Raw genomic sequence first — 13200 nt, forward strand, 5'->3', positions numbered from 1 at the left:
TGAAGAAGCCTGTTATATTGTAAAATAATTGTATTGATAAAGAACCTAAAAAAAATATTGTCATTGACCAGGGTCTATTATTTAAGACATTTTACAAATAGCAAAATATGTACATTCATCACCAAAACAAATGAAATCTAAACAATACCATATGACATGGTTTTGAAAAGGAGGCAATGTTCCTGAGTCTGATATTAGCCAGTAGCCCAACAATTAAGCCCAAGGTGGGTTTAAAAAGACATCTTTTCACAAGGTAAAGCATATAACTGAAGAAATGAAAAGCAGATATTACAGATTCCGGAAGTAATTTAGGAAGTCACTTGAGAACATGTAATTGAGGAAACAAAATACTATCTCCATTTCTGGCACCATACTCCTTGCAATAAACATCTTCTATCAAAGAAACAGGGGAGTTTATCCCAAAAAGGCAACATGATAAATCTGTAGGATTCCCCACATCCCTTTCCTAGGAGCACAGTGTACAAAGTGACCCTTAAATCTTTGTTTTCCTAATGATAATACTGTAAAACTAGGTTTCAGGACTGGGATTCCTAACTGAGGTATTGGTTACTCTCATTCAACATACAAAAAACATTCTGAGGCACAAACCTTCTATCGACAGTTTGTGGTAAAGCTTTCCACCTTTCATCCAGCTCTTTAAATTTATCTTTTATTGCTTTCACACACTCTTTGGAAGCTGTTGGGAACAGTGACTCATTTAACTGTAACAGGCTCGCATAGACTGAAGCATGAGGCTCAAAATCTGCTCTCAAATCCTGAGAAAACAATGGAATGTGCAGAATTTAGATTAAATATGGCATCATATTATGTCAAATAACAATAAATCATAAAAAAAAAAAAAATCAACTAAGGCTTTCTAATAAAACCACTGTGAAACAAGTGAATGAGCTCCAAATACTTGGAGGAACTGAGATCCATTAGGACACAAAGGTATTCAATATCTCTCAGATAGCTAAAGCTGCCTCTGTATTTCAAGAAGGATTCATCAAAAACTGTTTTCCTTTCTCTCTCTTAGGATAAAGTGTGACCTTTCCATATAGCTCTACTGTCCGATAAAAATTACTAAAATCAAGAGTAAATTTTGCAACATATTTTCTGTGCAGCATCAGAATTATGAGGAAATATTGGCCCAAACAAAGAAACAAAATAGTAATTTTCCTTCCCTTCATTCATTTAAAAGTCAAATTATGGATTGATTGGTGTCATGGAGTGTGTAAAGGATGCTACATCTGTCCAACTGCTCCCTGTTAATCTAAAAACAAATGCCAGGAAAAATACATGTATATGTTAGAATAGGATGAAAATCTTGCGCTTAAAAAAGCAAAAGGAAATCAGACTTGTGAATTCTACATCCCTGAATATTTTGCTGTCACACCAACATTCTTCATATGAGAAAAGGAAAGTAACATTGATTAATAAAGGAATTTCTCTAGAGTAAAGATCCTCTGGCAAGCAGACCAATGATAAATATATAGGATATGCCAGGACATATTTTCTTCTTGAGCAGACATTCTATATTTTCAAACAACTTTTTTTCCTGACTTTTTTTTTTTTTTGATAAAACAAGAAAAAAATAGGAATATTTCCCTAAAACATTTCCGAAGTCCAGAATCAAGTGACTTTTCAGATGACAATTGAGCAAGCACATCCTTTAGATGATACAGAAACAAACTAGGATATGTAGGGGAATGATCTTGGGAATGATCTTTCAGATGAAACATACCTGCAGAGATTGCAGTTCACCTGCCACCTTAACTCTGTCAGCAGAAACATACTGCTCTGAAGGCCTGGCTGCAGCTTCACACCCCTCCAGCCAGGCCAGGAAAGAAGAGAGCTCTTTCTCCTGCCTAAGAAAATCACAACATAGTGATCAATTCATGTCTTCCCCATCATATCATGGACTGACTGTAGAAAGATCTCTGCACCCATCATAACAGACATAGGAGCTTACTCACTTCTGCCACCGAGCCAGGAGAGTCTCCAGTAAGATCTGCTTCTCTTTAGCATTTTCTAGCACCTTTTCATAGTTTTGCTGTAACACTGTAACTTCCTGAGCAGTTTTTTCTTTGTTGGCTACCTTTCGGGCACAGGCTGAGAGAGAGGCCAGAGTGTTGCCCAGTTTTTCCACAGTATGACAAAGGTCCTAATGAACATGTAAAAGAAAGAGAAGTTGTATACGTTAATAGCAAAACTACAGTAACAAAGGTGGGAAAAAAAATAAATCTATACTTCCACCAGGAGTTTGAAGCAATGCCATACCCCCCAGATCATGAAGCTACTGTATAAATTAAGCTTCTCTCACATCTATCCTAGATACATGGGTCCAAGTATATCAATCACCACTAGCTTACAGTGGGAAAAGACTTTCCTAAGTCTTAAAGTGTTAAAGTAGAGTTTAAGTGTTAAAGTAAAAAAAACAGTCATAAATGAAACAGTCAGATCTTCTGAACTGGCACACTACACAGCATGATCGTGTAGGACAATGATCCAAATTCCAAAGAAAACATTTGCTTTAACTTATGCAGATACAGTAACAACAAAGGCTCCTGCCAGCCTGTGAAGACTGCCACAACCCATGTCATTACAAGGGAGAAATAGGCAACAGTTACAGTAAGCTCCTGTCAGCGTTAACCATAGCTGACTCCTGTCAGCGCCTTTTCATAGAAATGGCATCCAATGTTGACTAGACTTTCCAGTGTTGCCAGTACTAAAGGGCTGGGAAACTTCTTCCCTTGAAAACAAATCAAAAGTGGTAAAATGAGCTAGAAAAGCACAAAATAAAATACATTTAATACCACTGAACTTCCAATTTACAGGTGTGCAATAATAACAGTTATGGTTATAATGACCATAATGGAATAAATCATATATAGGATAAATACGTATTATACAGCACTGCTGCTATTTAAACTAAATAATAATAATAATAATTAATTTCACATTAAGATATTGGATCAACATGATCCTGTGGACAGGACAGGAATACAACAGTATACTCAGTATATTCATAATGTTTAAAAGCCAGTAACAATAATGATTACATATGTTGTCTGAATGAATTTTCTATATGCTAGTTCTTTTTCCTGAACAAATATCAAGCTTTTTTTTGAAGTGCTTCAGCTAAGATCTTCCTTGCATAGAGACTTTGCAATTAGTTACCACTAAATTCAAAAGGAAATTACATGTATTCTTCTGCAATATACAACTAAGCATTTTTACAAAGTTTTCTCAGAAAGGAAGACAATGACTATCATGGAAAAACATTATGTACTTATAGACACAGAAAAAAATGCTGCATACACCAAGTTCACTGAGATTTGGGCTTATCTGTAGTCTGAATACCAGTCCAACTTTCCCTTTCCTTTTGCAATGGGCAGAACCAAATGTTGAAACACTCATGGGCACCAAAAAAAAATAAAAAAAATTGTCTGCTGAAAAGCTCTGTTCAGTCTGTGCACAGCCCAAGAAAAAGTGCTTCCAGGAAGATCCACTTCTATTTATTTATTTATTTGTTTGTTTATTTATTTCAATCACAAACCTCTCTATTCCAAAACCTAAGTTTCATAAAAATCCTTGAGGAACAATAGAACAACACCTACCAGACTTGTTTCTTCTATTGAAATATTCATATGGCATATGAAATTAAAAGCTAAAACCTGAAGGCCCAATTAATACTTTTGGTGGTCTTTTTTCTAGAGGAGGGAGAAAGCCATCCAAGCCTGTCTGAAATGGTGAGAGGAAGTAGCAGAGGAAAGCTGCTGCTTCTCCGGGGCTGCCCACCCCAAGAGGCTGCTGCTGCCTCCTCGTGTTTCCATCCCAGGCTGTGTGGCATCAGGCAGATGCAGGTCCAGAATTTACTAGGGTTTCTGTGAGGAGCTCACTGTGTCTCCATTTCCCTGGACTCAGTGGCAGGATTCACTGACCATATGCTTACCATGCAATCCTGCAGGGCTCCATACGTTTCCAGTGATGAACTGCATAATGTGAGAGGCTCAGCTAACTTAGTTTCAAATTCAGACACTGACTGTTGCACCTATGAAGAAAAGGAAGCAAATAGTAATAATGATAAAACAGCCTAAAATTATCAAGAAATATACATGATGCTTCATGAAACATACATGATGCTTCAAATGACATTTTATAAATATTTAGTGACAAGAGAATATTATATCAAATTTATTTATTTATTTATTGTAGTTCTGGATGTTTTTTTAGTTAAAAGTTGCTAACTGTGCTCTGCTACTTGGAACTAATAATATCCAAATTATTCCCTTATGATGTATCATATTCACATACTAACAATCTTAGGTTGGAATTATGTAGTTTATACAAATAAACTAGACACTAGATACATGTTACCATTCTCCATCCAGAAGAATCACTTAGGTTTTCTAAGAGACAGTATAAATTTTTGAGTATGTATAATTTAATGTCTTCCTGAACTTGCGTTTTAAATCACTCAAAGCAAAAATTTACCTATGGAAGTCTTGCAATTGCCTTACAAAGCTACTCATACATTCTAGTGCATTCTCTTATAATATGGTATTTTATATTTAATTTTGGAAAAATTGAATAATTCAATAAATTGCTGCAAATAGCCCAGTAGATTGTCTACCTGTTTCAGACATTCTTCATATTTCTGCTGTGCTGATACATTCCCTGTGATTGTTCCTTCCAATCTCTGTGCATGATCTCTTAGCTCTTCCCAATACCTTTTGATATGAGTCAGTTTGGCTTTAATATGGGCACATTCTCCACAGGTAACAAACTGGGAAAATGACTCAGCTTCCTCTTCTAGTTTTGAGATTCCAGATATTTTACCATCTATTTCGTTATTAATAACCTAAAATGTAAAGTAATAGTAAATAAAGTAGCACAACAGGTTTTTAATGATCAGAATAACATTTTATACTTCCTTTCTGTGAAGGAATATTCTTACCAATATTCTTACCAATATTCTTAATTTAAAATGTGAGAGGAGAGCTCATTGACTTCGTGAAATAACTGGTTATGAAACTCTTTAACATGTCCTGTATTTCTCCCTTTTTTCTTTTGATTAGCAATAGAAAAGGTTTAAAATTCAGCCTGACACAAAAACAGTGTCCATGAAGAAGAATTAGAATTTGCTGAGGTGCATATTATCATCAGTAGGCAAGATGGTTCATAATTTACCATCTTGAATCTTGCAAATTAATATGCAATTCTCTTGAGGATTCAAAATATTTGTAAGAAGAAATAAGTAAATGTGCAATTGAAAACAATATTGTTAAGAAATCAAACCCTATGATCCGATTACTTGCTTTTAATAAATTTTCAAGCACTAACAAAATAAAACATACTACGATTCGAGAACCAATAGAGGTTGTTTTCCTATTCTAATTTAAATTTCTATTGTGTAGTAAAGTATAAATGAAATTAGATGTTGTGGTAAGATGAGTGCACTCCCCAAGCAGAGGATTAAATAAAGAACCACATTACAGTATAAATTTCATTTACCGTGAAACAATGGTGATAACAGTCTTTGGCACTTTTCAGCTGTCTCCTAAATCCATTACTAAATGCATGAAGATTAAGTAACACTGGCTTTATATTTCACTAAGTACATGACAACAGCTTCCTCTGTTTTTTCCTCACTTTTATTGCAAATTAGAGGTAAACCTGAAACCTATAACATGCAAGACATAAACTTGTGGTATTATATATTTGGTGGTTATTTATTCAAAAAACATTTGTGAACTTGGAGATACATTTTCTTTTCAGGACAGAATTCTTTTAAATTCCACAGATGTAGCATGTCCTTGGAGTTCATTTCAAAAGGAGCGAAAAACATGCACTGGGGAGGGAATTGAGAGAGCCTAAAGAGCCCATTGGAATTGAAAGTGGCAATAAGATTCTTAGATATAACATTGTTAAGATATGTACGTACATGACATCAACCTAAAACTTTCCTGAATATGCACTCTCAAAGGTATTAAAATTGTCCACCTTCTGGTATAATTGTGATAAAAATATGATGCCTTACTTATATATCTCATAAGTATCTTTCTGCAACATTCAGAGTCTAGAATTAGCAGGCTGACAGTACAGGAAAAAAAAAAAAAAAGAAAAAAAAAAGTGATACAGGAAGCATTTATAGAGTCTATGCAATATATGCTGAATTAATTCAGATTATAAAATACCTTTTTTTTTTTTTTTTTTTTTTTTTTTTTTTTTTAATGAGAATATGACGCAGAGGAAAAATACTAGAATTACATCCCTGAAGCTGAAATCATCTAACAATCCAGTAGATATAAATTAGGCAGCACTTGTTTACTCCCACACTATTCAGTTAAATTCACTCAGTTACATAAAAGAAGGTGGATAATTGAAGCCTTCAAACTCGCATTAAGCCTGCCACCTATGGCATCTTCTTGTGATAGCTGTCATTTTGTCCACCAGGAATTTCAGAAAAATGTGTAGGTGAAAATCTGGCTCTGATGACATCATTGGGGTTTTGCAATCAATGTCACAGAAAGCAAAAAATTACCACTATTATGCCTGATAATTATGTTCAGCTGACACCAGTTTTTTAATCACTTCAGCCAAAGATGTCAGGGAACACACTATATTCTCTTCATCTGCAGTAGTCCTTACTAAAATTCTGTACCTGAAATTATGAACTAAGTATGTTGATTAGCACTGTGATATAAACTAAACTAACAGGAAACCTGCAACAAACACATAGCAATTTATTCAAAATCAAGCACAGAACAATGCTACTGAAGGAGACCTGTAGCTATGTCCACATATCTGAGGTTGTATGACTCATTTCACAGTTTACACAGCTGCTTTGTTTACCTGAGTTACAATTATATGCTCTAGGCTTTATCTGAAGGGTGTTCTCTGCTTTGTGTCCATTTACTGTTTTATAAACATTTATAAAAAAAATATCTGCTGGCCATTTTCTTTCTGGCATGATGTTTAAATGAAGAAAAAATGTGTCGGAATTTTCAGAAATTTGCAATGTATTGCAAAAATTACTGTTTATCTGCATAAATAGCAAGGAAAACCCTTTCTGGGGCATTGGCTTAAATGTACTAATAGAGCTTAAAGAGGCTCAATTTAGACATACAAGAACTGTCTTTACTCTGTAATGCAACATTAATATAATTTTCTGTCTTAAATATTGGAATCTTATCTATTAATTATTGACAGCTATGGATAGATGACAATGCATGCCAGTGGAATAAATGCATGTATTTGAAAGGAAGATGTTTTTGAGTTGATGCAGCAATAAAGCAAAAAAATCAAGCATTGTTTTATTCTTCAGTGAAGAAATCAAGGTATTTATTTTGTTTGGTCCACATGAACTAGTGACTTAGTGTCAATCTGGTCCTTAACTGTAAGCAGCTGCACAACTTTGCACTTTCTGAAGGATAGGTAGTTAGCACATTTAGAAAATTTCAGTATAAAAACATGTTGAAAAAAAAAAAAAAGGCTGCCCCCTTAGAAACATGTAACTTCAAAAACTTCAGAGAAGGCACATTTTCATTTTTGGATGGATTTCAAGGCAGACCTTTAGAAATGGAAATGCTTGGGGACAGTGTGTACCTTAGCAACAAGAAACTAAAAGACTATGTCTACCGGAATGTACACAGAATATAGGACAGTGTAAATATAATAGCAATAAATGCAGATTTACAAGCTACTAAAGTCAATAGTTCCTTTATTATTCTACAAGAAAAGATAAAACATAAATCATGTTATAACTTTTGCTTGCAAGATTGAAATCAAGATCTATACCTAGTAGAAGTTATATATTTTAAAAAAAATATATATATATATAGAGAGAGAGACCTTTTATATATGTAGCTATTTTCTACATCAATGGAAATTGCTCAGGAAAAATAAGGAAAAGAGTATAAATTAAATGATTATTATTTTTATTATATATTTTTTAATCATACACATAAAGGCTGCATATGTGTACACTAAGCACTAACAGAGAAGTCAGAATAATTTTTCTTTAGCTTATGTGAAACCTTACTCCTTTGCATGTTCATGTACCAAGTGTCATCACTATTTCAGGTTAGTTAGGAAGCGTGTAAAAATTCTGTTCTCCGTTTTGGCCTCTATCAAAAAAAAAAAAAAAAAAAAAAAAAAAAAAGGACATAGAATGTGATTTTAATGCTAAACATAATAAGAACTAATCACCTTGATTTGGCTGATTTGTTTGTCCAAAGGAGACGATGTTGTTTCCAAAATTTCCAGTTCTTTTTCTTTTTCAGCTATCCAGATGGACAGAGCTTCAAAATTATTGCCAAAAAGATCCCACTTGTTTTTCACCATTTCCATGCTTTTAAGACTAAAATTAACCAAATTAATTAGAGAGAATAAAAAGTTTAATATATTAAAACTCCCTGTATTCTTGCTAGAATAAAAATGTAACTAATTCAATCTAAAGGAAGGGCATTTTAAAAACTCTTGATTTTAGAAGACTAAGATGTGAACCTAAATTCAAACTTGCCTCTCTCTTAGACTGCGCACATGATGTCAAACCATTATGTTAGCCATAGTGGGGACACCTGTGTTTTCCGAGGCAATAATTTCGTATTGAGACAAAGAATCAAAAGATATGACAACTACCTCAAAGTTAATATATTTATATGTTTTGAACCATCCATTATAAATATGTCAAAGAGAGAGAGACATTCACATATATCTTGGAGAGCAAAAAAAACAAAACACACACCTTTTTTTTCCTCACAAGTTAGAAGTCTAAGACCCTTATAAGACCTAACAGCATTAACTTGCAGTGTAGAAATTTTTTTTACTGTAAAACCAATCTAAAGATACCAGTACTAATGTGGGTCCTACACACAGCTTGTAAAATACGCACTTTCCATTTCACTGAAAATATGAAAATTTCCTTAGAAAAGTTTGAATATTACAAAACTCCAAAATATATGTTCCTTTTAAATATAGCCTTCAAAATAATAAAAAAAAATCAAAAAACTTTTTTTTTTAAAGTTTTGATTTTTTTTTCCCCTCAGTAATGCTAGAGGAAGCTAAGAAAAGATGGCACTGAAAAAAAGTAAAAATGGCCTTTTTATTTTTTCTTATTTATTTTCAAAATAAAAAATTCCCCTTCCTATTCACTGGCATAATATATGTATGTAGGATACCTTCAAATTACTGGGCCAACGTTTTTATTAATGTGAGTTACAACATATCTTTTACACATTGATTATGTGTTCTGCAGATTAACTATAGAGAGCTGTATATATTCATGGGTTTTGCAGAAGGGATTTATTTCTTTATTATCTGTCATATCACAGTATCACAGACATTCTGTATAATTCATACATTCAACTAAACCTGTTCCATACCAAAAGGGATCAAAAAGGGATATCAGCAATGGTTTCCATTTAAAACTAGATTACATGTTATTAAAAAAAGTGAATATTAATTCTTGGAAGGATGAATTTCCTATATCAAAATTAAGTAAAATCATACAAGCTTTTTCAGTAACATCGAAAAAAAAAAAAAAAAAAAAAAAAAAACTTCATAAAGTATTCAGGAAGATACGGTAGAATATTTGATTTCAAATCACTCTAATACACTTGCATAAATGGTATCCAAAAAATAAAAAATAAAAAAAATAGACCAACAATAATCAGAAAGTTGCATCTGCTGCACAGCCTTGTTATGTTCCATTTTACAGCTCTTCTCTGTTCTTAAAGGTGTTCTTCTGCATCAGGGAGAAAAGGGTACCAACTAAGTTCGTACCAACATGCTGACATGACAATGGTCAATAGAGGAAAAAACAAAAACAAAAAACACAAAACAGTAATGCTGATGTTGTCTTTTGTTCATATTCAGATGGAATACATGGTATTCCACCACATGGTGTCTTCTTAAACTTGTGTAATAAATTAATCTACATAGTAAATCCACTAAGACATCTTTTGTGAGTCTGCTCTTAAATATGGAAAAAAAATACAAATTTCATACACACATACAAGTGCATGTGTATATAGAAAAATGTCAAAAGCTGAAGCACTCTTGAAGAGTAACACTGAGCTGAGTAACTTCTGATTACTTAGGAGAAGGGATGAGACTTTCACAAATACTGAAACCTACAAATATTTACAGCATTTAACAACATTTTCTTGTAGTTTGAATGTCACACTTTTAAATATAATTTGGCAAATGATGCCTTCTCATTTGTGATGGCAGAAGCAGCTTTTGATATTGCCCATGAAAAAAATAATCTGGGCATTCAGCTAAGATAAAGGCACTTGACATTTCTATAGAGAAAATGGAAAAGTGAAAATTGAGGCAAATATGGTACTGTTCTCATATTTGCACAGAGATTTTTCTTTCTAAAAGATCATAGAACCTCAAGAATGAGATTAATTATCCCTTCTTCACAAGACTGGGGCTTAAAGGTAAGAACCGTGACAGGTTAAATGTAACTACAATGATTTTATAAATTATGTATTATCAAACAAAGATTAAATTTATTTGTACATATTAACTTTTTGACATATTTGGTACTATAATCTGGTAGTTATGTCATGGCAAGCTGAAAATGACAGAGCTGATGAGACAACACAAAATGTTGGGCAAGGGATTCTAGAGATCTGATTGAATCTTATAGTGGAGAATAAATATTAGGATTTATTAAGAACATACTCTTCTTCAAGAGTAACTTCTACTTTTTTCACTTGTTCTTGGATAGATTTTGCCTGCTGTTGAAGGGACTGCTTGTTCTTTGAACCAAGATGTATCTCAGAAGAATTCTTCACCAAATTCTCAGCTTGTACAGTCATGGCTTCAGCATGTTTAGAAAGTTCCTGTAAGAATGAAAGACATATTAATACAATTACGTACAGTTTTATATATTCAAAAAATATTTTTGTCCTCAATGTTTGTTCTTGGAAAAAAGTATTGCGCAGGGTTATGTGTGTCCCATATGTATATTCTGAATGTGTAAATGCACAGAAAAAAACACCTACCAATTTATTTTCATGTTGCATTTAATAAATATTCATTTTAACAAACTCTATCCAATGAAATTTGGAAAGGAAAACTATGTATGTTCAAAAGGTATTAACTCAACTAATGGAAATTTATTTTATAGCTCTTCATTTTTTTGTTGTTGTTGATTGTTTTAAATAATTTTTTGAATATTATATGCTTTCAGTAACCATATATTGCATAATATTGCACTACCCTTTAAAGAGATGACTTTGTAGTATCTTGTAGCTTGTAATTTCACTTGGTTTAATAGCTATTTTCTTCCATACGTAGTAAATGTGCTACAGAACAATGGATTCAGAGAAAAGCAGGGTAGATATAATGCGATATCAGGTTCACCACAGGGTAAAAATGTCATGAAAAGCACAGCACTATGGAAAGTTGATCACTTATATTACTTCTATATTAGTAAATAAAATGGGCTGGGATAATTTTCTTTTATTAAGGGCAAGTGGCATGTTATGGCTTATAGGTTCCATACAGTGGAATTCTCTTTTGTCTCCTCAGGGCTAGAAGAGTGTTAGTTGCCACAAGCCACACACATGACTTTGCCAGGGAATACACTATCAATGATGACGTGCCAGAGCTTGATACTGTTTAGCTTACCAGTATAGACAATTACCAAGCATAAAATGGGAAGTCTTTAAAATAATTTTACCATTTTATCATTTTATACATTCAGATGCAGATTTTGAGTAATTCTTCATTATGTTTTTAAGAGAGAATATTTTACCTCTGAAGTTTATGTAGTCTCTAAACTGTATACACAGCATTAACAATATCAGCATTAACAATAAAATATTGTATGCAATATGCTCAGAACATGTTAACAAAAAAAGGCAGAAAGATATCTCAGTTCCTGTATCTCATACAGTGAATACCTTTGTCTGATCCAGTTCTGAAGAGAGGCTCTCTAAGCTGCTAAAATTTAAGATACGTTCAAGTGCAGAGCTTGCTTGATTAAGGTATTTTACAACTGTTTCTTTGTCCCTTTCAAACTGCTCCCATTTATTTATTGTGACCTACAAAAAGAAAACAATAACAAAAAGGAAAAAACAAACAAACAAGAAAACACACAAAGACAAAAAGGACAAAGAGAAAAAAAAGAATTAGAAGAATTTCAGTTCAAATTACAGAAAAATTAAAAAAAAAAATCTAACATAATATAATTTCTCCTGAAATGTCACCTACTCTACAGATGAAACTGTTTTGAAACCCAAAAAAAGAGTTTTTCTTTGCATTTTCACACTGCTTCACTGATTTTACACACCGTTCAATATGTAAGGTGACAGAAATATTTAAAACTTATATTTGAATGCCCTTTAAGTCTGAAGTGATGACTGCAGATGCTTACGCTTATGGTGTCAGGAAGTCAGTAATATCTAAAAGGATTTTATGAAATAAAACCTTTCCTTGGACATAAATATCTTTTTAGTTTTGATTGTATTAAATTTTGACCAATATTTTATTGACTAGCATTTTATTACCAGTCACAAGGATTATGACAAATTAATTATGACAAAATAATTAACAAATATTTTCTCGATTCTGAAGTAAAGCAAAGCAAAATTAAGGTTTCATATATAGGATTCTTTAGAAAAAAAAATAGTTTTGATAATAAATTGTTATTTTAAGAAGTTATTTGGGCTCTGTTTCACATATTATTTTTCAGTCAGTGATTAGTTATACAGCCGAAAGTATTCCACTTGATTTTTCTGTGATTTTTTATTTTCTTCTCCAGATTTATGATGACAACTTGTATTCCACACAGTAGTTGTGAGGCTTATATTTGCACAACATTGGTATTTTTACTCTATCAATCTGCCTTAGTACTCTCAAATAAAGGTCCTCGTCATCTTTAATAACTGGGGGTGATAATTAACCCATCCAAAAAATAAATTCATAGATGTCTACTTAAACTTGTGACTGAAAAGTTGGGACTTTTAAACATTTCCAAACAAAATGCTAGTTCTTTATTTAGAAGTATCTAGAATATTCAAGAAGTTTTGATGCAGACACTGATCATGAAAACCTCAAGGATCAAGATTTAAAGGTGAGAATGAAAGTTCTGACTTATTATATAAAATATATTTTCTTATTAATAAAAAAATAATAATGGAGAAGAATAAAGCATATGTTTTTTTTTATTTCTACTTG

At 32.6% G+C, this 13200-nt stretch overlaps 1 protein-coding gene across 13 annotated transcripts in view; it reads right to left on the reverse strand.

Annotated features, from left to right (window-relative positions):
• SYNE1 (spectrin repeat containing nuclear envelope protein 1) overlaps positions 1 to 13200 on the reverse strand; it is a 306198-nt gene that overhangs the window by 189024 nt on the left and 103974 nt on the right. For all 13 annotated transcript variants that reach the window (XM_082757645.1, XM_082757640.1, XM_082757651.1 and 10 more), the window contains 8 exons: positions 11925 to 12065; positions 10699 to 10859; positions 8215 to 8365; positions 4637 to 4864; positions 3956 to 4054; positions 1977 to 2164; positions 1745 to 1868; positions 610 to 776 (listed from right to left, as the gene is read on the reverse strand). In XM_082757645.1, coding sequence (XP_082613771.1) covers positions 610 to 776; positions 1745 to 1868; positions 1977 to 2164; positions 3956 to 4054; positions 4637 to 4864; positions 8215 to 8365; positions 10699 to 10859; positions 11925 to 12065 — 1259 coding nt within the window. The remainder of the gene's footprint in view (positions 1 to 609; positions 777 to 1744; positions 1869 to 1976; positions 2165 to 3955; positions 4055 to 4636; positions 4865 to 8214; positions 8366 to 10698; positions 10860 to 11924; positions 12066 to 13200) is intronic.

Source organism: Aythya marila (assembly GCF_965140915.1).
Source record: "Aythya marila genome assembly, chromosome: 3".
NCBI lineage: Eukaryota > Metazoa > Chordata > Aves > Anseriformes > Anatidae > Aythya > Aythya marila.